Source organism: Podarcis tiliguerta (genome assembly GCF_965153285.1).
Source record: "Podarcis tiliguerta genome assembly, chromosome: 7".
In the NCBI taxonomy this organism is placed as follows: Eukaryota; Metazoa; Chordata; class Lepidosauria; order Squamata; family Lacertidae; genus Podarcis; species Podarcis tiliguerta.
This window is the reverse complement of record NC_139540.1, coordinates 87240593-87264394: the sequence shown is the minus strand read 5'-3', so window position 1 is coordinate 87264394 and position 23802 is coordinate 87240593. Positions and strand designations below refer to the sequence as shown.

At 45.1% G+C, this 23802-nt stretch overlaps 1 protein-coding gene across 1 annotated transcript in view; it reads right to left on the bottom strand.

Annotated features, from left to right (window-relative positions):
- Positions 1-18096, bottom strand: part of XRN2 (5'-3' exoribonuclease 2) — a 64318-nt gene extending 46222 nt beyond the window's left edge. Inside the window, exons 1-6 of the mRNA XM_083448614.1 lie at positions 17842-18096; positions 6533-6660; positions 6343-6454; positions 3915-4026; positions 3065-3123; positions 944-1033 (exon numbers count right to left, since the gene is read on the bottom strand). Of these exons, the coding sequence (XP_083304740.1) occupies positions 944-1033; positions 3065-3123; positions 3915-4026; positions 6343-6454; positions 6533-6660; positions 17842-17916 (576 nt within the window). The 5' untranslated portion in view covers positions 17917-18096. The remainder of the gene's footprint in view (positions 1-943; positions 1034-3064; positions 3124-3914; positions 4027-6342; positions 6455-6532; positions 6661-17841) is intronic.
- Positions 18097-23802: the final 5706 nt, after the last annotated feature.

Here is a 23802-nt window from a genome sequence, read left to right as displayed (position 1 = left end):
TGAGATGGTCTGGATGATAATGCCTCCTGCTCCCCCATTTTTCCCAGGCAGAAAGCCTTTCCAGGTGATCCTACCATGCCTATCAGCTATACAGCAGGCTGTGTGAGGGGCGGAGGCACCAGCACATGGAACCTTCCCGCTTCAAGGCAATAGAGGGCCTCTTCACACAGCACACAGTTCCACTATCATCATAATCATCAAACCTTTTATTGGCATCAAACATCCGAAAGTTCAACTATGGAGTTCGCTCCACAAGATGTAGTGAAGGTCACTAACTTGGATGGCTTTAAGAGGCTATTAGCCTTTTCCTCCATGAATTTGTCTACTAGCCATGAGGACTACACTCGACCTCCATGGCTGGAGACTCTATGCCTCTGAATAGCCGTAGCTGGGACCTGCATGTGTGGAGAGTGCTGCTGTGCTCAGGTCCTGCTTGCAGGATTCCCACAGGAGTCTTCTAGTCACTGAGAGAACTAGACAGAGCTTTGGCCTGGTCCAGTCGGGCTCTTATGTTATTAGTAGTGAATTTTTCAAGGCACACCAGACCCTCTTACGGCACACAGGTATATTCGGGGACATGCCCCCCACCCCCCGCATCTTGCCTTGCCACACCACACATGAAAAGCTGCTTTTTAAGCCAAGCGTGTTTCAAAGTTGATATGGTACAGGTGGGGTCAAAATGCCACTGGGCTCACACACTCCAAAAGTAACTATGGATTTTAGCCTATAACTGCTAAATGAGGAAGTGATCTAATGAAAGGTTTTCAAAATTTCCACATCTGAGATAAAACAGCTAAACACCTTGGGAACTCCTAAACTATACCTGGATGTTAAACTGTTGGTATATCTTCTTCAATTAAAACAACTATCTTCTGGAACTCATTTGCATCAGTCAAGAATAGTACAAGTTCCATTTATTGAACAATACGGGTATGAAACTTACTGCCAAGTTTTTCCATCCTGGATCATTGTTTAAACGATCAGCAATATAATAGCGAAGGCATTTAGCAAGATTGTCCATAAACTCAGTCCCCTAAAGAACAGGGAAATAATACAAAACAGGATAATACAACATTTAGATTGTGATGGGCAGATTGCAGATGTGAGCCATCTTACTTTTTTTAAAATAAAAAAGCAGAGCACAAAAGTCCAACAATTGAAGGGGCAAGCAAATGAAGCAAAATGAAAGCTTGGGGGCAGGGCCAGTTGCCCCCAATTACTACACTCCTTGAACCATATAGAGAGTGCTATGCCTAAGCAAGTATAAATCCACAGCTGCAATAACACAGCTCAAGCCCTAAAATGCATCAGGGGAGGCATACCAATGCCTAGTCATAGTCTTCCAATTAGTACAGTGGTACCTTGGTTGTCAAACGGCTCCCGAACAAATCGGCTCCCGAACGCCACAAACCCGGAAGTGAGTGTTCCGGTTTGGGAACATTTTTCAGAAGCCAAACGTCTGACGCAGCTTCCAATTGAGTGCAGAAAGCTCCTACAGCCAACCGGAAGTCACACCTTGGCTTTCAAATGGTTCTGGGAGTTGAACAGACTCCCGGAACGGATTAAGTTCGACATCCAAGGTACCACTGTACTACAATTTTACAGGCATAGAATTTCAAGACTAAGTAATTAACCTCAAGGACAGCCACAAAATTTACAACACAGTATTTTATTTTTTTAAAAAAAAATATTATTATTACACAACTACAATCTGCATCTGCATTTATATATGTGGGGAACCTCCTGGTCACCAGTTCAAACCCCTTGGCAAGATAAAACTGTCCCCAGCAGCCCTCTGAATGTAGAGGAAGGGAGAGAGAAAATATGTCAGAAATAGAAAAGGGGAAACCCCCACTTTTATATTTATACTGGCTCTGGTCCTGCCCACTGCAGACAGCCCTTGAGAGATGAAGCACTGCGGTGCGGAGAACACTCTCCTCAACAGGAAATTCCCCATGCCTCATTTATATTTTACATTTTTTCCACTAGGAAGCAAAGAGGTTCAGAAACATACAACTTGGCTAATGATTAGGTTAACATTTTATGTTTGACGTTTACTAGGAAACCAAACTTGAAACCCTTACAACCAAATCCATCACATAATGAGCTCTTCATCACTCAGGTCTTGCTTAGTGAAAAAAGATTTATTTTTCTTAAGCCTATGAGGATTTCTGTGCTGAACACACCTTCACACAAGGTTTCTGCATGAAACTAAACACTGGATTAGGGCTGGAAGAGATAACTCTGTTGTAGCCCAAGGTTTTTTGTATGGGAAGTTTCTGGCTAGAAATCCAAATAAGCCTAAAGTCATGTTCCAGCACCTAACGGAACATAGGAACTGTAATGCAAAGTTCTGTACAACTAGCACAAAGCTTGAAGAAGATTCTTAAGCATGTTTGACAGAATGCACTTAGAAAAAGAAAGGTAAAAGATAAAAGATAAAAGGTAAAAGGTAAAAGAAGGTTCCCACTTACAGGAGAGTTTAAGTTTGTTCAGTTGAACACATTTAAAAAACCTCTTCAAATATCAAACCATTTCAAGGCAAATCTTGCATGCATGCCCATGCCTCCATCTCTACAGCTTGCTTGTTAGGCAAATGCCAAAACATGGTGCAGGCTCTCTCTTTGACCTGCGGTATTAACAACAGATTACCCTATAGAACTGCCGAAACTCCCTGCATGCCACAGCTCCCCAAACCTGTGCTGACATTGGCAGGGCAATTCTTAATACGCCAACAAATTTAGATTTTTCCACATGGAGAAAAACCATGAATTTGAAAAATCTTTGCTGCTGCCTTTCAGTTTCTCCTCACCGTTCTTACAGTGCAGCATTGTTTGGCAGCAGGAGAGGCCAAAGAGAAGAATATTCTTCCTCTGTGAATGCCATCAAACAGTATTGTTGCCTATAGAAAAGCTGTTGGATCCTAGTCTATCCTCACACAGCTATTCTGAAGATAGGAGGCGGGAAGAAACCTACAGCCAGTCAGAAATTAGCCAAGAATCACGCAACAATACCATGATCAGTACTGTGACAACTCCCAAATTAGAATTAGAAGAATACTTACTGGAGTAATGCAATTGCTATCAAATCTTTCTTTTATTTCTTCTGGAGGAAGATAGCCACCTTTAAAAGCAACATAATTTAACTAGTTTGAGACAGATAACTGCAGGAGGGAGGGGGACAGACATACTCCCTCTGTTATTTTGAACATGTAATACCTCATTTCACTCAGTTATGGGAATCACAACTAGTTGTGATCAAAACCACAATTTTATACATATGTATAAACTCAGGCACAAGTCCCATGGCTCTTAGTGGAGCTTTCAGATCAGGTTGCATAGGGATGCATTTGTATTGTTATAAGTATAAATTATGAGTGATCAATAACAAAATCATGCAAATTTGCTTGACTTTTTATTTTGCATACTTTATTAAGCTCCTTCTAGTTACAAGGTGATGCCGACCATTGTAGCTCTATTCTCTACTAATGGTAATTTTAATTCAGCAACTCTTCAATTTTTACAATGCATTGCTAATACAATTTCAAGCAAATCTGTACAACTATTGTAAACCTCCCACTGACCCTCAGATGAAGGGTGGTATAGAAATTTAATAAATGGTAAAAATAAGGGTTAGAAATGTGGTTTTAAATATGCTTAGATTTTTAGGAACCTGAATTCTGTGCTCAATTCCATATTGCACAGCTTTCCTACACTCCCAAGAAATCACAGAACACAAACAACTGCTAATGCAAAATTTAATACAAAACTAAGTGCATGTCAGTCTTTTCTCTAGGCCAGTCATGTGATATCTGTGATATGGCGCCTGTCGCAAGAGTAATACTTCAGAAGATGCAACTCTTCTTCAAGTTACCTGTTACAGAACTAAACTGAATAAGTAACAGATCTATATACCTTTCTCTAAAATTTCTTGTCTGATTCTCTGCTTCTCTTCTGCAGTCTCCACTCCTTCCTTTGATGCTCTAAATCTTCTAGATCTTTGCTGGTTCATTTTTGCACGGGGAGCCTAGAAGAATAGAATTACCATGACTAATCATTTCACCCTTTATACTTAATTTCTATACTTTATTAAATTTGAGAACCTTAGAATGATTCACGTAACAAGAGCTTACTTACTTTATGTATGCAATTGAGGAAGCCTTATCTGCTGGTAGCAATATTTTTTCCATTTATGTTTTAAAATACATACTCAAGAGCTTAAGCCAACGTTCAAAAGAGAAACTGCAATTGCATTTATTATTTTATTTAAACATGGGGCGATTTCCATTACCCATGAGAAACTTTACAACAATTAAATATGCTTCCAGTTCAGTAATACAGCTGTGCCTCATTTTTTTGCCACTGCAGCAGCTGCAACATTTCTTTGTCCTCACATTGGCTTCATTTTAGTGCAAGGTGAAAACCTTTTTGTTTACCTGTGGAATGTAATCAACCTTCTTGCTGACAATTGCTACTTTATATATGTTGTTATGATGCAGTTAACACTGTTTTTTACTGTTGTGCTATACACAGTTGCCTGTTCTTTCCTACTGCAGTGGAGTCTGGTAGCAGTGGTGGAGGGAGACAGCAACAGCAAAGGAAGCTTTGGGATAGGCAGGGACATTTTTGCCTTCTCCCCTTTGTCTACCAGCTGGAAAGACTGGTATGTGACAGAAACTAATTAATCATGTTTTAAAAAACTAACTTGAAACACATGACTATGTCCAGGACAGATGACTGGATCCAACTTTGGAAAATTATTGCTTCATCATTCTCTAACTGATCTCAGAACAAGGAGGCTTCCTGACCAGTAACAGTTAATGGAAGTTAGCTAAAACATCCTGTGTGCAAGAACAGTTTCACAAGCTGTTGTCTACAGCTAAACTGATTAAACTGGTTGTTAAAACAATCTGGAATAGCTCCTGAGTAAATATGCTTTTGATTCATTAATCCTTATCAGTTAAGGGATCCTCCACTGAGATATCGCTAGTAACTTGTGAACATGAAAATAGGTGTTTGGGGTTGTTTCAGTTTTGCAATCTAAAACAGAAGGCTTATAATTTTACAAATTAATGTATTCTAGTTCAGATGTGTATATGCAATGCAAACTGAGAGTGGGTATAACGCATTATCATTTTAAGCAGGACAATCCCAACCCCTGATCTACCACCATTTCTGGAGCATGTCTGAACATAGCTGTCAACTTTTCCCATTTTTAAAGGGAAATTCCCTTATTCCGAATAGGATTCCTCGCAAGAAACGGGAAAAGTTGACAGCTATACGTCTGAATGGAGCAGAAGTATCACCCTGTCAGTGGTGGAGTTCTGCTGACAAAGTGTGATGCAAACAGGGATGGAAGTTGCTGCCAGTTGCATTCCCACCAGAAGTAGCCAAGGGAAACCCCAAAATGGAGGCAGGGAGGGGTAAGGCTGGGCCAGCACAGGATTGGCTAGAACCTGTGCAGACCCAGCTGCTATCATGTGACAGTGACAGGTCTGATCTATGACCCTTTGCAGTACCAGCCTGAGACCTGGTGTGAGTGCCAGTGCTATAGCTATAGCTCTGGCTGTGCCGTTCCATCGTGCCCTGTGGCTGTCACTCAGGGGTTAGGATTAAGGCCAAAATAAATGCAAAGACAAGATTAAGAAATAAAAAGGAGTTCTTCTTGAACATTAAGGTTATACATCATTCTAAAAGGACCTCCCTGAAGAATACCACTCTTGAGTTCAGACTGCACTCAGAGAGAAATTGAAGGGGAGTTGACAAACTCATCTTATCCTGCAATACCTTTCTAGACTGTGCATGTATGCCACAACACTAAGCACTGACAAGCACTGGGATGAGAAGATCAACAAACTGAGATCACATACCAGTGGCTTCCTTAAAGGTAAAGGGACCCCTGACCATTAGATCCAGTCGTGACCGACTCTGGGGTTGCGGCGCTCATCTCGCTTTATTGGCTGAGGAAGCCGGCATACAGCTTCCGGGTCATGTAACCAGCATGACTAAGCGGCTTCTGGCAAACCAGAGCAGCGCACGGAAACACCGTTTACCTTCCCGCCGGAGCAGCTTCCTTAATGAACCTTAAATGAAGCCACCATTCACAATCTATCTTAGGTGGCATAAGTAATGTTCACACTCACAAAGTGTTGATACTTTAATTTTGACTCTGTTCACCAACTGGCAAAACAGATGCAGGAATGGAATTTAGTCATTGTGTCCAACAGCATTGTAAATAAAGTGGAAATTAAACTACAGCAGAAAATAGCACTTCAAACGATTCAGACACAATTTTTATCAACCCTGACCCAAATACATCAATAGCAACCACTTAAGTACTTACCACTCCATCTATTGCCATGTAGAGAAGCCGCCTCGGTCTCACAATATTAAAAAGCCTGTCAATATACTCAAATATGGCCACCATCATTTCATCTTCATTTTTGGGTGCTGGTCTGCAATGTAAGACATTGTGTCAATATCCAAACAATGTTTAATACAAGCTACCTATTTAAAGTACAAATGTGACTCACTTGTCCTCAGGATGTGTACAAGGGTGGATGATGCCATTCATATCCAAATACAGATTATCAAATTCCACTTCATTGGGGTTTGGTTTGCTGGAGTCAATGGGAATTTTGATACCATTACATTCTTTAGGCTGCAAACAATGAATAACAAAAGATTTTTAGATGTATGCATCACATTCAAATCTGAAAGAAAAACACAATCAAGGAAACATGGTGGAAATGGAAAGGAAATTCGAAAGGCAGACTATGATTTATGAAAGGTAACTAAGCTATCTCACCACATGCCTATGGGAATCTTTTCTCTCTTTCTCCGGCACAAGTACTTTTAGCCAGCGTTAGAAACTCAGATACATACGCTAGGTGCAAAATGGCTCCTTAAAACAAGGTTACAGTCACAAAGATGGAATGTCTAGTATCCAATTTTTTGCAAGATGGCTCTAAAGTCTTATTTTTCAAATGATGAAGTCACTGTGGTCGATTATCAGTTAAACATCTGGCTGGTTCAGATGACAACCTTGAGCTAGGTTAAGAACTTTGAAGTCCGGTTAGATTGGCAAAAATGTATAAAAACTGTAGTGATGTCTGTTGGAGATGCAAAAACGGGGCAAGAACCTTTCTACACATGTGGTGGGAGTGCAAAGAGATAGTGGGATTCTGGGAAAATATTTATAACGAATTGAAAAAGATGTTTAGATTCTCATTTGGGGGAAAAACCAGAATCCCTTCTCCTAGGCATCATGTCAGAGGAAATAAAAAGAACGGTCAGACCAATATTTATGTATGCGACTACGGCGGCAAGGTTATTAATTGCCAAAAATTGGAAAAGCAGCAGCATCCCAACTAAAACAGACTGGCTATCTAAAATGATGGAATACTTCCATATTGCCGAATTAACAGGTAGGATAAGAGGAGATATGCTACAAAAAGTGAATAAGGAGTGGGCTATCTTTAAGGAATACATCAAAATCTATATGGAAAAAGTAGAATTTTTGACAGATACTGAGTGAATCCAGAAAATGATTAGAGTGAAAGGAGAGTAAAGTTAAGATAGAAGAAGAGATCAAAGAAACAATGAAATGTGTTTAAGCTAGTTGGAAAAATAAAGTAGCGTAACAAGAATGGCTGGAAGTCAAGTCACTTGGTGGGTGTCCGTGTGGGGTAGGAGTGTAGGTATGTTGATATGTATAGTATAAGTAGGTATTATACAGAGTATTGTAGGTATGTTTTATGCTATGAAAATAAGGTAGTGTATTGCATATATGTATTGTGTAAATGTAAATGTAAGCGTTTTATATGTTATAATAAATTAAACAAAAAAAAAAAAGGTTAAGAACTTTGAGAACTTAAAGAAGAAAAGTTATTTGACTCAGGGACAGTTCACATATATATTGGCCTATTCCTACCTCTTTTTCTTAATGGTAACAGGGACCATTCATAACGTAAGTACAGTGGTGCCCCGCAAGACGAATGCCTCACAAGACGGAAAACCCACTAGACGAAAGGGTTTTCCGTTTTTCAATGCGCTTCGCAGGACGAATTTCTCTATGGGCTTGCTTCGCAAGACGAAAATGTCTTGCGATTCTTGAGATTTTTTTTCGCTCCCCACCCCCTTTTTCTAAGGCGCTAAGCTGCTAATAGCCTTTTAGCAGCTAATCCGCTAATCCCTTAAGCTTTTAATAGCCGCTAATAGCCGCTAAACCGCTAATAGCGCTAATCCGCTAATAGGGTTGCTTCGCAAGACGAAAAAACCACTAGACGAAGAGACTCACGGAACGGATTCTTTTCGTCTTGCGAGGCACCACTGTATATTCTTCCTAACTGTGAGCAGCACACTGGGGTGGGGTAAGTGAAGACAAGCTACAACAATTACCGTATTTTTCGCTCTATAAGACGCACCAGACCACAAGACGCACCTAGTTTTTGGAGGAGGAAAACAAGAAAAAAAATATTCTGAATCTCAGAAGCCAGAACAGCAAGAGGGATTGCTGCGCAGTGAAAGTAGCAATCCCTCTTGCTGTTCTAGCTTCTGGGATAGCTGTGCAGCCTGCATTCGCTCCATAAGACGCACACACATCTCCCATTACTTTTTAGGAGGGAAAAAGTGAGTCTTATAGAGCAAAAAATACAGTAACTATAATGTCATTCAGTGCTCCTGCTCAGGCTGCACAGAAAAAGCATTTTGATTCTTGAAATTCATTCTGATAGCGCAGATAAAATATAAGCAAGAGAATTCTACAGAATGTGGTCTTAGTGTGTGAAAACAGTCAAGATCCAAGGATCCCGATGATGCCAGGCACCATCCTGGTGCCCAGGCACCTAAATCAAATTTCACTATCTATGCAACTAAGCACCTGAACTGTTCTTGTCAAGAACGCCAATTTGCCAGAGGCCAATTTAAATGTAGGCAATATTTTAAAAGGCTGAAGGTGTAAAAAGTCTTCAGGGGATTGTGCTGTGGGGGTCGAGTTAAGAGGACATAACTGAGTGTAAGCAAAGCCCTCATATGTCATAATGCGGAATCCCAGGCCAACTGAGTATTAGGATAGACTCCCTCTACCATTTCTATGAAACTGAGCACATATGCTATGATCAGATTGTATTCACCCACACAGGCATAGTTTAGAGAGCCATTCAAACATCACATTCTGCTTGCCCCTGCAATTTAAAACTCTCAAGCTTGTTTTCTCCTGCTACGGTGGATAGGACTCTAACGAATGGCTTCAAGTTACAAGGAAGTAGATTCTGACAAAACCTCAGGAATAATTTTCAAACAGTAAGAGCTGTTCGACAGTGGAAAAGACTCCCAAGAGTGGTGGTGGACTCTCCTTCCTTGGAGCTTCTTAAGCAGAGGTTGGATGGCTTTCTGCCATGTATGCTTTAGTTGAGATTCCTGCATTGCAGGGGGTGGACTTGATGACCCTCAGGGATCCCTTCCAACTCTACAATTCTATTATTTCACTACATATGTTGATGAAGATGGTCTTGGATTTGGTTTTGAGAATCCCAGAACAGCAGCATTGGGGGATCTCAATATTTATGCCAAGCTCACTTCAACTGGGGTGCTGCAAGACTTCATGGCCACCATGACAACTATAAGGCTGTCCCAAAATGTCATTGTCCCATGCATGTGGTAGGACACTCCCAATTTAAGGTCTCTCTTCTGAGCAAAAGGATGGTGGTGTGATAGTGAGAGTGGTGTTGTAAATAATGACTAGCAGTAACCAGGAATTCAGACAGGAGTATTTCTCAACTCTACTTGAAGATGCTAGAGCAGGGGTTGGCAACCTAAGGCCCATGGGCCATAAGCGGCCCATGGGGGTTGTTTAACTGGCCCATGAGCTGCCCCCAAACTGAGCTGCCCACTTGGCGAGTCCCCGCACGCTGCGCTAAACCAGCAAGGAAAAGTTAGAAACTCTAAGCAAAAGATTAAAGTTACTAAGACCAACATAGCTCCAGTCTAAAGTTCTCCAGAGAGCAAAGTACAAGATGTGTTGATTACTCTACAGTGGTACCCCGCAAGACGAATGCCTCGGAAGACGAAAAACTCGCAAGACGAAAGGGTTTTTCATTTTCTGAGGTGCTTCGCAAGACGGATTTTCCTAAGGGCTTGCTTCGCTAGATGAAACGGCCCTGCCTCTCGTGTCATGGCGACGGTCACTGCACACACGCACGCTCGCTTCCCCACTCCTCCGGTTCCCTCCCACCTTCCGGCTCCTCCGGCTCCCTCCCACCTTCCGGCTGATGGTTAGTGCCTCGCGCCGCTGCCCACCCCCTCGCGCGCTCCCCTCAGAGAGCCGTTGCTGCCAGCGCCTCTCTCTCCCTGGAGTCGCGCTCCTGAGCCCTGCCGCCCTCCAGCAGCCGCGTCGCACGGTGGCCACAACGCACAGGTGAGTCTGAGGTACCGGCTGCGGCAGCTGTCCTGCTTCTCCCCGCCCCTCCCCGCCGTTGTCAGTGTTTAAATGCAGTGGTGCTTCACAAGACGAAAAAACTCGTACAACGAAAAAACTCGCGGAACGAATTAATTTCGTCTTGCAAGACACCACTGTATTTATATCCCACCTTTCTCCCAATGCATGATGCACATTGGCATATAGCAAAAATTAAAACAGATACAACTAAAGCCATAAAATATAAACATTTTAAAAAGTAAAATAAGTAATCCTATTAAAAACAGTGCTGAAAACACTTAAAATCATTGTACACGCACAAATGCAACACACAAACAAGTAGGGTTCGGAATTTCTCGGTCGCCAGGCACATTTCGCAACTGGGGATGGTTTGCTTGCAACCAATTTGAGATGTCTTGTTGCAGGTAATGCAACTGACATCTCCACCATCGAGGTGCGTGCCACAGTGCGAGTCAGCTGGCTGGTGCTGCTGCACAACTTGAGAGTAAAATTGCCACCATATGTGCCAGCTGGCTGGCAAGTACAAAATCCACCCTCAGAAGACCCTGCCACAATAGCCTGTTAGTGGCCAAAGACTGGGGGGGGGGGGGGGGAGCACCTGCCTGCCAGCAAAAGGAAGATTCTCTCTTGGATCCTCCTCAATCGTGCCTGTGGAGGAGGTGGGACCAAGAGAAAGACCTCCCCAAAAGACGTCAAGGTCTTAGCAGGCTCATATAGGAAGATATCATCCTTCAGATAGCCTGAACCCAAACCACATAGGGCTTTGTGGGTCATAACCAGCACTTTTGAGTTGCGCCCAGAAATAGATAGAAAGCCAGTAAGCTGGTGTATCAAGGAATTTCCATTCTCCCTGTAACATTGCCTGGCTGTGAGTCATGAAGGCCACTCCCTGCAAGGCCCTTTCCAGCTGGCTTAGGGGGCAGAGCCCAGACTCACCCAGCTCTACTAAAGAGGATCCTGGTGAGACCGGAGGGACATCGCTATGCCTGACAACAAAGCCTAATTATTGGATTCTTTTACCCCATCTTTTTGTGCCTGTCAAACAGCCATGTAATGCTTATTATAATATTTTATTCTCGTTAATTATGCTGTTTTAAATGTGCATTTTATAATTGACTTCACTTAGCAACTTTTTTTTAATGTTTAAGATTGTTTGTTTGTTTTTTGTTAACTTACTTTGTGTTAAATATGTATTTTGTAGTTGGCCACCTTTGTAGTGTTTTATTCTGAAATCTCTGAGATGGTATTTTGGTTTCCTATTGATTATGTTGCTTTGAGTGTGTACTTTATATTTTATTTTCTTCAGAAATGTTTGACTCTGGATTGTTTTATTGATGTTTAATATGCTGTGAACTGCTTTGAGATTTTTCTTAAAAATATAAAGCTGTATAGAAATTTATAAATTAAATCAATTAACTAGATCCAGTGAGCAATCTGGCCATGTGAACAGACAGCTCCAGAGATGGATGCAGCTGATGCACTAGTTTTGAATGTGCTAATGCACTTCTGTTTGTTTGTTTGTTTGTTTTTAAAAAAGCTTGTGTCGAGGGATGACTTTCAATAGATCGCAGCGAGGGAGCTGCTCTGCTACATACGAAACCCTGACCCAGAATCAGGTCGTCTACAAATGATTTAGCACCGGGTTCCCCACGAACGTGCGGCGCGCCAAGGGCGAGAGGCGGCCCCCTTCCAGCCGCACTCCGCTCCCCGGGCAGACGGCTCTCCGCACCAGGAGGCCGCGCGGGTGCGCCGCAAACCGGCTATCCGAGGCCAACCGAGGCTCTGCGGCGCTGCAGTATCGTTATCGCTAATGCACTTCTGGCTACTGCTAAAACCTGGGACCCTAGGCTCAGGGCTATTGCTGTTGTTAATTAAATCTGTATACCATCCTTTATACAAAGATCATAGAGCAGTAACAACATAAAAATATAAAATGAGAACACAAAATACATTTATAAACCCAATAACACCCCTCCCACAAACATTTAAAGGACCACAGAATACTCAAAGGCCTGACTAAATGAAACATTTTCACCTGTCAGCTTGTCCATGTCCTCAAGTCTTACCAAATGAAACTCATCCAACACAATAGGACTAGACCAGGTACATCCAACTTCCAAGAGACTGTGATCTACTCACATTATAAGAATACTGGCTGTGATCTACCCATTGTTATTGATGAGATCTACCATCTATCTACCACACACATCCAGTGATCTACCGGTAACTCACGATCTACCTGTTGGACAATGCTCTGGACCAGTGTTAGAAATTCAGGTATATAAGCTAGGTGCCAAATGGCTACTTAAACCAAGGTCACAGTCACCAAAATGGAACATCCAGTTGCCATTTTTAGGCAAGACAGCTCTAAAGTCTTTTTTTTCAAATGATGAACTGACTGTGATAGATTATCAGTTAAACATCTGGCTGGTTCAGATGACAACCTTGAGCTGGGTTAAGAACTTTGAGAACTTAAAGCAGAAAAGTCATTTGATTCAGGGACAGTTCACATATATATTGGCCTATTCCTACCTCTTTTTCTTAATGGTGACAGGGACCATTCATAACGTAAGTATATTCTTCCTAACTGTGAGCAGCGCAGTGGGGTGGGGTAAGTGAAGACAAGCTACAGTAACTATAATGTCATTAGGTGCTCCTGCTCAGGCTGCAGGGAAAAAGCATTTTGGCCACTAGATATGCTTGATAATGAGCCCTCACAGTGGAGTTTTCCTCCACTCCCATTCAAGCAACCTTCCAGCTTGTTGCCTCGCCCTAAGTTCTGGAGTATACCAAGGAGCCAAGTGGGCTCCACAAAGTGGCTCAAGGTAGAATCATAGAATCATAGAGTTGGAAGAGACCACAAGGGCCATTGAGTCCAACCCCCTGCCAAGCAGGAAACACCATCAGAGCACTCCTGACATATGGTTGTCAAGCGTCTGCTTAAAGACCTCCAAAGGAGGAGACTCCACTACACTCCTTGGCAGCAAATTCCACTGTCAAACAGCTCTTACTGTCAGGAAGTTCTTCCTAATGTTTAGGTGGAATCTTCTTTCTCGTAGTTTAGATCCATTGCTCCGTATCCGCTTATCTGGAGCAGCAGAAAACAGCCTTTCTCCCTCCTCTATGTGACATCCTTTTAGATATTTGAACATGGCTATCATATCACCCCTTAACCTCCTCTTCTCCAGGCTAAACATGCCCAGCTCCCTAAGCCGTTCCTCATAAGGCATCGTTTCCAGGCCTTTGACCATTTTGGTTGCCCTCCTCTGGACACGTTCCAGTTTGTCAGTGTCCTTCTTGAACTGTGGTGCCCAGAACTGGACACAGTACTCCAGGTGAGGTCTGACCAGAGCAGAATACAGTGGCACTATTACTTCCCTTGATCTAGATGCTATACTCCTATTGATGCAGCCCAGAATTGCATTGGCTTTTTTAGCTGCCGCGTCACACTGTTAGATCATGTCAAGTTTGTGGTCAACCAAGACTCCTAGATCCTTTTCACATGTACTGCTCTCAAGCCAGGTGTCACCCATCTTGTATTTGTGCTTCTCATTTTTTTTGCCCAAGTGCAATACTTTACATTTCTCCTTGTTAAAATTCATCTTGTTTGTTTTGGCCCAGTTCTCTAATCTGTCAAGGTCGTTTTGAAGTGTGATCCTGTCCTCTGGGGTGTTAGCCACCCCTCCCAGTTTGGTGTCATCTGCAAATTTGATCAGGATGCCCTTGAGTCCATCATCCAAGTCGTTGATAAAGATGTTGAATAAGACCGGCCCAAGACAGAACCCTGTGGCACCCCACTAGTCACTCTTCTCCAGGATGAAGAGGAACCATTGATGAGCACCCTTTGGGTTCGATCAGTCAGCCAGTTACAAATCCACTGAGTGGTAGCATAGTCAAGACTGCATTTTACCAGCTTCTTTACAAGAATATCATGGGGCACCTTGTCAAATGCCTTGCTGAAATCAAGGTAGGCTACATCCACTGTGTTCCCTTCATCTACCAGGCTTGTAATTCTGTCAAAAAACGAGATCAGGTTAGTCTGACATGACTTATTTTTCAGAAATCCATGCTGACTATTGGTGATCACAGCATTCCTTTCTAGGTGCTCACAGACTGTTTGCTTAATGATCTGCTCCAGAATCTTCCCTGGTATTGATGTCAGACTGACTGGGCAGTAATTATTTGGGTCCTCTCTTTCCCCCTTTTTGAAAATAGGGACAACATTTGCCCTCCTCCAGTCTGCTGGGACTTCGCCTGTTCTCCAGGAATTCTCAAAGATGACTGCCAGTGGTTCTGAGATCACATCTGCCAGTTCTTTTAATACTCTTGGATGCAGTTCATCTGGCCCTGGAGACTTGCATACATCTAAACTAGCCAAGTATTTTTGTACTATCTCCTTAGTTATTCTGGGCTATGTTTCCTCTGCTGAATCATTTGCTCCAAATTCTTCAGGTTGGGCATTGTTTTCCTTATCGGAGAAGACTGAGGCAAAGAAAGCATTGAGGAGTTCAGCCCTTTCTATGTCCCCTGTTTGCATTTCACCATCTTTTCCTCTGAGTGACTCAAGAAATTGAGTCCTAGTATGCTTGGCTGCTCCTTTCCGCTGTATAGTAAACTTCAGAAGAGCATGATCACTCGTGCCTAATGATCCTTCCACTTCTACCCCACTAACCAGGTCATCAACATTGGTTAGGACCAGATCTAAAATGGCTGTTCCTCTTGTTGCTTCTCCCACTTTCTGGACAATGAAGTTGTCTGCAAGGCCAGTGAGGAATTTGTTTGACCTTATGCTCTTGGCTGAGTTTGACATCCAACAAATATCCGGGTAATTGAAGTCCCCCATTACTACTATCTCCCTTCCTTTTGCATGCTTGGCCATCTGTTCCAAGAAGGCATCATCTATGTCCTCCGTTTGGCTTGGGGATCTATAGTAAACTCCCACAATGAGGTCACTGTTATTCTTCTCTCCCTTAAGTTTGACCCAAATGCTCTCACTTTGGCTTTGAGGTTCTAAATCTTGAATCTCTTCACAGGTATACACATCCCTGACATATAACGCCACTCCTCCTCCTTTCTTGTCTGGTCTGTTTCTCTGAAATAGATTGTATCCCTCCATTATTACATTCCAATCGTGAGACTTATCCCACCAGGTTTCAGTGATGCCTATTATGTCATATTTAGTTTGCTGTACCAAGAGCTCAAGCTCATCTTGTTTATTTCCCATGCTTTGCGCATTAGTGTACAGACATTGAAGTCCATTAATCATTCCCCCGTGTCTCTTATGTAAGGATTTTTTCCTCCCACCACTAGGTCTGTGTGCTGTTTGCTCCATTTGGTCTATGACATTTGGATGATTATCTTCATCAATTGATAGACTCCTACCTTCAGGAGCACTGTCTCCCACCCCCACATTAGTCAGTTTAAAGCCCTCCTGATGAGGTTTCTGAGATTTTTGGCAAAAACATTCCTCCCAACCGTTGTGAGGTGCAGCCCATCGCTTGCCAGAAGTCCATCTTCAAGAAACTGCAGTCCGTGATCTATGAATCCAAACCGTTCCTGTTTACACCATTTGTGAAGCCAGCTGTTCACTTCCACTATTTTTCCCTCTCTCCCTGGGCCACGTCGTTCAACTGGGAGGACAGATGAGATAACAATTTGTGCATTTAATTGCTTCAATTTCCTGCCCAGAGCCTCATAGTCTCTTTTGATCTTCTGGAGGCTATTGCTTGCAGTGTCATTGGTTCCCACATGAACCAAGAGAAAGGGGTATTTGTCAGTGGGTTTTATGATTCCTTGCAGTCATTCAGTTACATCTTGGATCTTAGCCCCGGGGAGACAGCACACTTCCCGAGACATCTTGTCAGGCCCACAGATCACTGCTTCTGTTCCCCTCAGTAGGGAATCCCCTATCACCACTACACGCCTCCTCTTAGGTTTGGTCGGGGTTCTTCCGTGAGCTGTCCGTTCCAAGGTCGCCTGCACATTCCCTGAGGACTGACTTTGCTGCTCGTCTTCATATACCTGATCGACTGTAATGAGGGAGAGATCCTCAAATGGAGTCTCTTCTTCGTCTTCCATGCTAGGGGAGAGGACTTCAAAGCGATTGTGTATTTCTAAACAATCAGAGCGAACCCTGGGCCTCCTACTTCTTTGAGTCACGTTTCTCCATATATCTGGCACCTGTGTTGGTGAACTAGCCTCCTTCTCAGGGGTGTCCCCTGTCTCCTCCTTGGTGAAGACGGTGTGCTCTGTTGCTTCCAAGAAGAGCTCCAGCTCTCTAATTCTTTGGAGCATAGCTGCACGTTCCTCCAGTTGCTAGACTTTGTCTTCTAAGAGGGCAATCAACATGCAATTGCTGCAGGTAAAGCTGCCTGCAACCTTTGGCAAGATGGCAAACATTGTGCAGGAGCCGCAGGCCACTGCAGCTGTTCCCTCCCCCTCCATCTTGAGAACGTGTCGTTGGGGGGGGGGCCTACAGTGGTCCTCCATCTTAAAAAGCGTGAAGACAGGACAAATACCCCCCCAAAAAACCTAGGTCTCCCCCAACAAACGTTTGAGAGTAGCTCCCCTAAATCTAAAAGATGGATTAAACTGCGTGTGCCACTAGGCGCGCGCCGCTGCCCTGCAAGCTCTGATAAGCTCCTCCCACAGCTAATCACCTGCCTCAACAGAAACCCTGCCCCCTCTGACCATGGGTGATCATGTATGGTACAAAAACCATAAATTAAAATCAATAAAACTTATGTATTCAGTGCATGGGGAACATTCAAAGCAACACAGGCTTGTTGGCCAGGATTGCAGTAATATGCTCAAACCATCTTGCCCCAGTGAGCAAGCTGGCCGCTGAATTCTGCACCAGCTGAAGTTTCCAAACCGTCTTCAGAGGCAGCCCCACGTACAACGCATTGAAGTAACCGAACCTAGAGCAGTTAGGTATCCCTGTCCAGATAGGGGCGAAGGTGGGCCGCCAGCGGAAGCTGAGGGAAGGCACTCCTGAGCCTCAAGCAGCAGCCGAGGATCCGGAAGACTCACAAGCTCCGTACCCGCTACTTCAGCGGGAGTGTAGCCCCATCGAGGCCGCCACCTCCCCCCATCCCTTCTAGGGCACCGGGGGCGCTATAGGGCAAAGCCATCACGGTTTCGAAGGCACCGTCTTTGCACGACGCATCTTCAGGCTCCCAAGGGCTGCATCGCCCCCGAGCTCCCACGCGCGCTCCCGCCTGCCGAAGGGGCTGCTCTCGGGCTAAGTTCTGAGAAGCCGGAGGGGGGGGTTGCGGGTAGGCGGCCTGGCCAGATGCTCGGCGGCCCCTGGCGCCCGGCCCTCCCCGCCGCCCTCAGCCCGGGGCCTCGGGTCTGACAAGGCCGCACAGCCAGGGCCCCTCCCCGCCCGCCCGCCCGCCTCACCTTCTCCTCGACGCAGGACACGATGATGGCCGGGTACTTGCGGCTCAGCCAGCGGAAAAAGGCCGGAACCCCCATCGGACGCCCCTCGCGCAGCGCGCAGCCCGGCAGCACCGCGAGGCAGCCAGAGGCAGGAAAGCGGCGCGGGCTGCGGAGCGCTTCCGGGTCACCGGGTCAGGGCTGCCGGGATGGGGGCGCCTTGCAATTCCTGCCCACGTGACCGGCGACCTCGCTTGACGCCGCCATCTTGGAACCTGGAGAGCACATGCGCACAAGGGGAAAGCGAAGGTTCGGGGCGCGCGGCCGTGGGAGCATGCGCGCTTCGCAGGGCTGGGGCTTTGCCGGGCGCGCGGCTTCCCGGGAGTCACGTGGGAGAGACTCTGGCGGGAGAGAGGAAGGAGCTGGAAGTCCTCTTCATTCCTATTCATTTGTATAATAATATCAGGATAGTTGTGGTCTTAACAGACTTATGTAAAAATCAGTTTATAATTTTAACATTATATATTTTATCAAAGGTTTTTTCAGCTTCTAAAAGGTATATGGTGGTTGCATTATAGAAATTCGGATTTCCGTTGGAATTAATAAAATGGATTAAGGTATATGATTCACCCTTGCTTTTGAATATTTGCTTGGAACCCTTTAGCTTGTGCTATTGGACAACACAGGGAGATCTACGGAGCAATCTATAATTCAGCTGAATATCTATTGGTTTTATTTGCAGATGATATTCTTCTGTTTATTTCTAAGCATCGTATTACTGTTCCCTGTGGCTAGCTCAGTGGGTTAGAGTGTGGTGCTGATAACACCAAGGTTTGACCCCCACACCTTCATGGCAGGGGGTTGGACTAGATGACCCTCAGAATCCCTTCCAACTCTACAGTTCTGTTGTTCTATTATTCCTGTGTTGATGCAAATGATAGATGCCTTTGGTAAAATATCAAGTTACTCCATTTGTTGTTTAGTCCTTTTGTCGTGTCCGACTCTTCGTGACCCCCTGGACCAGAGCACGCCAGGCCCTCCTGTCTTCCACTGCCACCCGCAGTTTGGTCAGATTCATGTTTGTAGCTTCGAGAACACTGTCTAACCATCTTGTCCTCTGTCGTCCCCTTCTCCTTCTGCCCTCCATCTTTCCCAGCGTCAGGGTCTTTTCCAGGGAGTCTTCTCTTCTCATGAGGTGGCCAAAGTCTTGGAGCCTCAGCTTCAGGATCTGTCCTTCCAGTGAGCACTCAGGGCTGATTTCCTTCAGAATGGAGAGGTTTGATCTTCTTGCAATCCATGGGACTCTCAAGAGTCTTCTCCAGCACCATAATCCTAAAGCATCAATTCTTCGGCGATCAGCTCTCACTTCCATACATCACTACTGGGAAAACCATGACTTTAACTTTACGGACCTTTGTCGGCAAGATGTTGTCTCTGCTTTTTAAGATGCTGTCTAGGTTTGTCATTGCTTTTCTCCCAAGAAGCATCATTTAATTTCGTGACTGCTGTCACCATCTGCAGTGATCATGGAACCCATGAAAGTAAATTCTCTCACTGCCTCCATTTCTTCCCCTTCTATTTGCCAGGAGGTGATGGGACCAGTGGCCATGATCTTAGCTTTTTTGATGTTGAGCTTCAGACCATATTTTGTGCTCCATTAGCTGGTACAAATAGGAAATTGAAGCCAATAGGTGAAAATTTGCTTACCCACATATTTAAAGGTAAAGGGACCCCTGACCATTAGGTCCAGTCATGGCCGCCTCTGGGGTTGCAGTGCTCATCTTGCTTTATTGGCCGAGGGAGCCGGTGTACAGCTTCCAGATCATGTGACCAGCATGACTAAGCCACTTCTGGCAAACGAGAGCAGCGCACGGAAATGCTGTTTATCTTCCCGCCACAGCGGTACCTATTTATCTACTTGCACTTTGACGTGCTTTTGAACTGCTAGGTTGGCAGGAGCAGGGACTGAGCAATGGGAGCTCACCCCATTGCGGGGATTCAAACCTCCGACCTTCTGATCGGCAAGTCCTAGGCTCTGTGGTTTAACCTACAGCGCCACCTGCGTCCCTCACCCATACATTTAAGGAATATCAATTCTACATTTGTTCCAAATCTGTTAAATATTTAGGTATGTCAATACCAAGAGCTATAACTCAGTTAATAACACATCTATTTAGTTCATGACATTTTTTAAATTAAAAACAACGCTCAGATAGATTCAGATATATTATGTGAAATGGCTGTCAGTGCCTCATATTTGTTCGTGATCAGTTTTTATACCAAGAACTAAATTATTGCTTCCTTCATACTTCCAAATTTGACATATTTTGCATTTGATACTAAAATGTGAGGTGTTATCTAGTCAGGAACAAGGTAAAATAACATTACACATAGTGGGTTGCCTGTATTTAAGATCTGATCCTTCTGCACAAGAAAACCAAGGCTGCAATCCAGTACATACCAACTTGGGCGTAAGCCCCATTGACACAAGGAGACTTCTGAGTATATATGTAGGCCTTTGCATGGTAAGTTAACTATGCAATGAATTTTTTTAATGACTGCTTGGGTGTCAGCTACTTATTGCGTATTTTCAGCATTTGCAGAAAATAACATTGAGGTTGGAGGAAAGGAAAGCCAAAGCAGAAATCCAGCAGGTTGTTCCAAGGACTAGAAGCAGGAAAGAAATGTGCACTATAAAGGAGGCCAAAACAGCCCGTCTTCAGCACCCCAGTCCAAAGAAGTCACTCATCATTCACAGTTCTGACCGTGAAATATTGCTAAAAATATTGAACTTTGGGAGCAGCCAGGAAATCAAGGAAATCATTTAGTGGGGTGCCTGCACATTTTACTTTATAAATTTCCACTTGCGCCTTTATAAATCTGTTGATACAGGGGGGTGGGGGTGGAACACTACAGCTGGAGAAGCCATCTGCCATTATCTCTGCTTCCCTCCCTTGCACTTCTGTTCCTTCCTATGGAACAGTTTTATAATCTTTTTAACCATCCGCTTCTTGCCACACTTGGCCCATTTCCCAAGTGGAAAAGGACTACCTCTAGCAGAGCAGATGCAACTCGGGGGGAAGCTGGAAGGAGTGTGGAGGGAAACATCAGCAGAAAGTAGCATGAGCTGTCATCACAGCCTACTGATATTCTGCATGCCTGATTGAGGGGCCCAGGGCCATGGGGCTCACCAGAGGATGCCGCTGGGATGCTGGGGCTGTACAGAGGGCTGCGTCACAGCCCAAATAACTCCATGGCAACATAGTCATGTGCCTTTGTGCCATGCAAATCTTCCCATGCAGAGGTCACCTTCATCCCATCCTTGGTCCCAGGGGCCTCTGCCCAGCTTGACATTAATGGCAGCTGCCACACCAACTTGGCTCAGGACAGCACCACATTAGCAGTGCAGCAGAACCACAATGGTGCCAAGTACAGGTGTTGAGTGGCATGCTGCAAGGCTCTGTAGAAGAGAATCTGCACTGGGTGTGCTCTTGGCCCCACGCCCAGGCTGCCTGCTGCTGCTGCCAACTCAGTGAGCACCAGCCTGGGCCAGTGTTCAACCTTCAGCATGTTGGACAGTTCCCTGCCTTGACAAGGTGCCATGGGAGCTGTCCAGCATTTGAGAGTCAAGGCTGCTGGATGCTGTTGATGTCTGTAGCGATCTTCATTCCTCCCCGCTCCCCACCAAAGCCTTTTATTCTTGCTTTACAGCCCAGACCTACTATGAGGGAAATGTGCTAGCTATTTGAGAGGATTCACTGTTCAGCTTGGCTGGCTGGCAGTGAGAAGCAGCATTCCTTACTACCCCATACCAGTTGTGAGACAGTGTGGCCTTGCACTCAAGATATCGCTTGTTTGCTAAGACCTGCAGGAGAAAGGCAGAGGACAAGGGATTGGGCATATTGCTTCTAAAGCGGGGGGGGGGGGCAGAAGTGTGATGGGTTGGACTCTGTACAAAGCTTTGTACCTCGGTTTTTGAACAGCTTGGTTCTCGAACTACTTGGAACCCAAACACTTCAAACCCAGAAATGAGTGTTCCGGTTTCCGAACTTTTTTGGAAAGCCGAACGTGCTCCGATTTGCATGCACACTTCTGTTCTGAGCGAGCGTTTTGGCTCCAACAATGACTGCCGCCACTTCCTTCCCTTCCCTCTGCTGGGAAGTGCTTATTTCCTCGGTATGAAGTGGAGTTGGGTGGCTCCTCAGAATGTAAGTGACTGGAGTAGGGAGACTTGGAAGTTGGCGACTCTCCCCCAGCGCGCAGAGAGACAGTGTTGGGGGGGGCCCGAGTGTGTGGTGGGGGAACTATGCTGGGCAGGTTGACATTCCTGCCACCTCGCCTTCCCACCTCCCGTCCCAAGCGAAGTCCAGGTGAGGCAGTGTGGGCACCACATTCCCGAGCAGGGGATCGGGGTGCTCACACTGCGTGCAGGCTCCAGCCCACCCGGCTCAGCGACCAGCAGCTAGGAGCGCAGCCAGGAGCAGCCGCCACTGCCTCCTCTTCATGCTCCAGTGCTGCTGCTGTGTCTGGGTGCCGCCATGCCAGGGACGCACAGGCAGTGCCCAAAGTCTTGCTGCCCAAAGTGGGGAACGTGGGCAGATGCCAGAAAACATGCATGGGGGGGGGAGAGAGAAAGGGCCGGCTTGGGTGTGGGGAGAAAACTTTTGCCTCCCTTTCCTTCCTCCCCACTTAAACTCCCGCTCCCGCATCCAGTTGGCCACCTCCTTCCCCACACGCACCCCATGCTCTCCTCCCCTCCACTTAAACTCCCTCCCCCTCGTCCCTCCAATGGCAATGGGTAGATCACTGCCAGTTTTTGATACTGGGTAGAAGATTGCAAGGTCCGTATAGTTAAAGCTATGGTTTTCCCAGTAGTGATGTATGGAAGTGAGAGCTGGACCATAAAGAAGGCTGATCGCCAAAGAATTGACGCTTTTGAATTATGGTGCTGGAGGAGACTCTTGAGAGTCCCATGGACTGCAAGAAGATCAAACCTCTCCATTCTGAAGGAAATCAGCCCTGAGTGCTCACTGGAAGGACAGATCCTGAAGCTGAGGCTCCAAGACTTTGGCCACCTCATGAGAAGAGAAGACTCCCTGGAAAAGACCCTGATGTTGGGAAAGATGGAGGGCACAAGGAGAAGGGGATGACAGAGGATGAGATGGTTGGATAGGGTTCTCGAAGCTACCAGCATGAGTTTGACCAAACTGCGGGAGGCAGTGGAGGACAGAAGTGCTTGGCGTGCTCTGGTCCATGGGGTCACGAAGAGTCGGACACGACTAAACGACTAAACAACAACAAAAAGTAGATTGCAGCCTGATTTATGGCTTTCATTTTATGGACTCATTAGATAGTAAAATTCATATTAAACTGCTGTTTTAGGGGTTGTTTTTAATTGTTTGGAACAGATTAATACATTTTGCATTACTTTCCATGGGAAAGCATGCCTTGGTTTTGGAACGCTTTGGTTTTGGAACAGATTACTGATTAAGTTTGAGAACCAAGGTAGCACTGTAATTATTTAATGTCCACAGGAGGTCCTTTGGACCCATCCTGACTGCCATGGCTGCAGCTGGTGAGCAGGCTACAGCCTCTCCTGATCCATATAAGTGGAGTAAGCCACAGAGTAAGCCATAAGTGACCGAAGAATACTGCTAACTAGTTCCTAAGAATCCTGGGGTGGTTATTTGCATTCATTGCAGCGGCAGGGTGGGGGGAGCTGTTGAGGAGCAGCATCAGAAGTTTTTTGTTGACCACCTTACCCAAGAAGGAAATATTAGTGACTGGGCAACAGTTGTTGTACATTTCTGGATCCCATTATGTATTCTTGAGGAGGAGGTGTGACATCATCATGTTCAGGGCAGTTGCAAGCAGCCCAATATTCCATTGAACAATACTTAACTATATAGATTGACTTTATAGATTTCAGTATATGAAACAAAAATCACACAGGTCAATACTTTAAATACACAACAGTAATAAGAG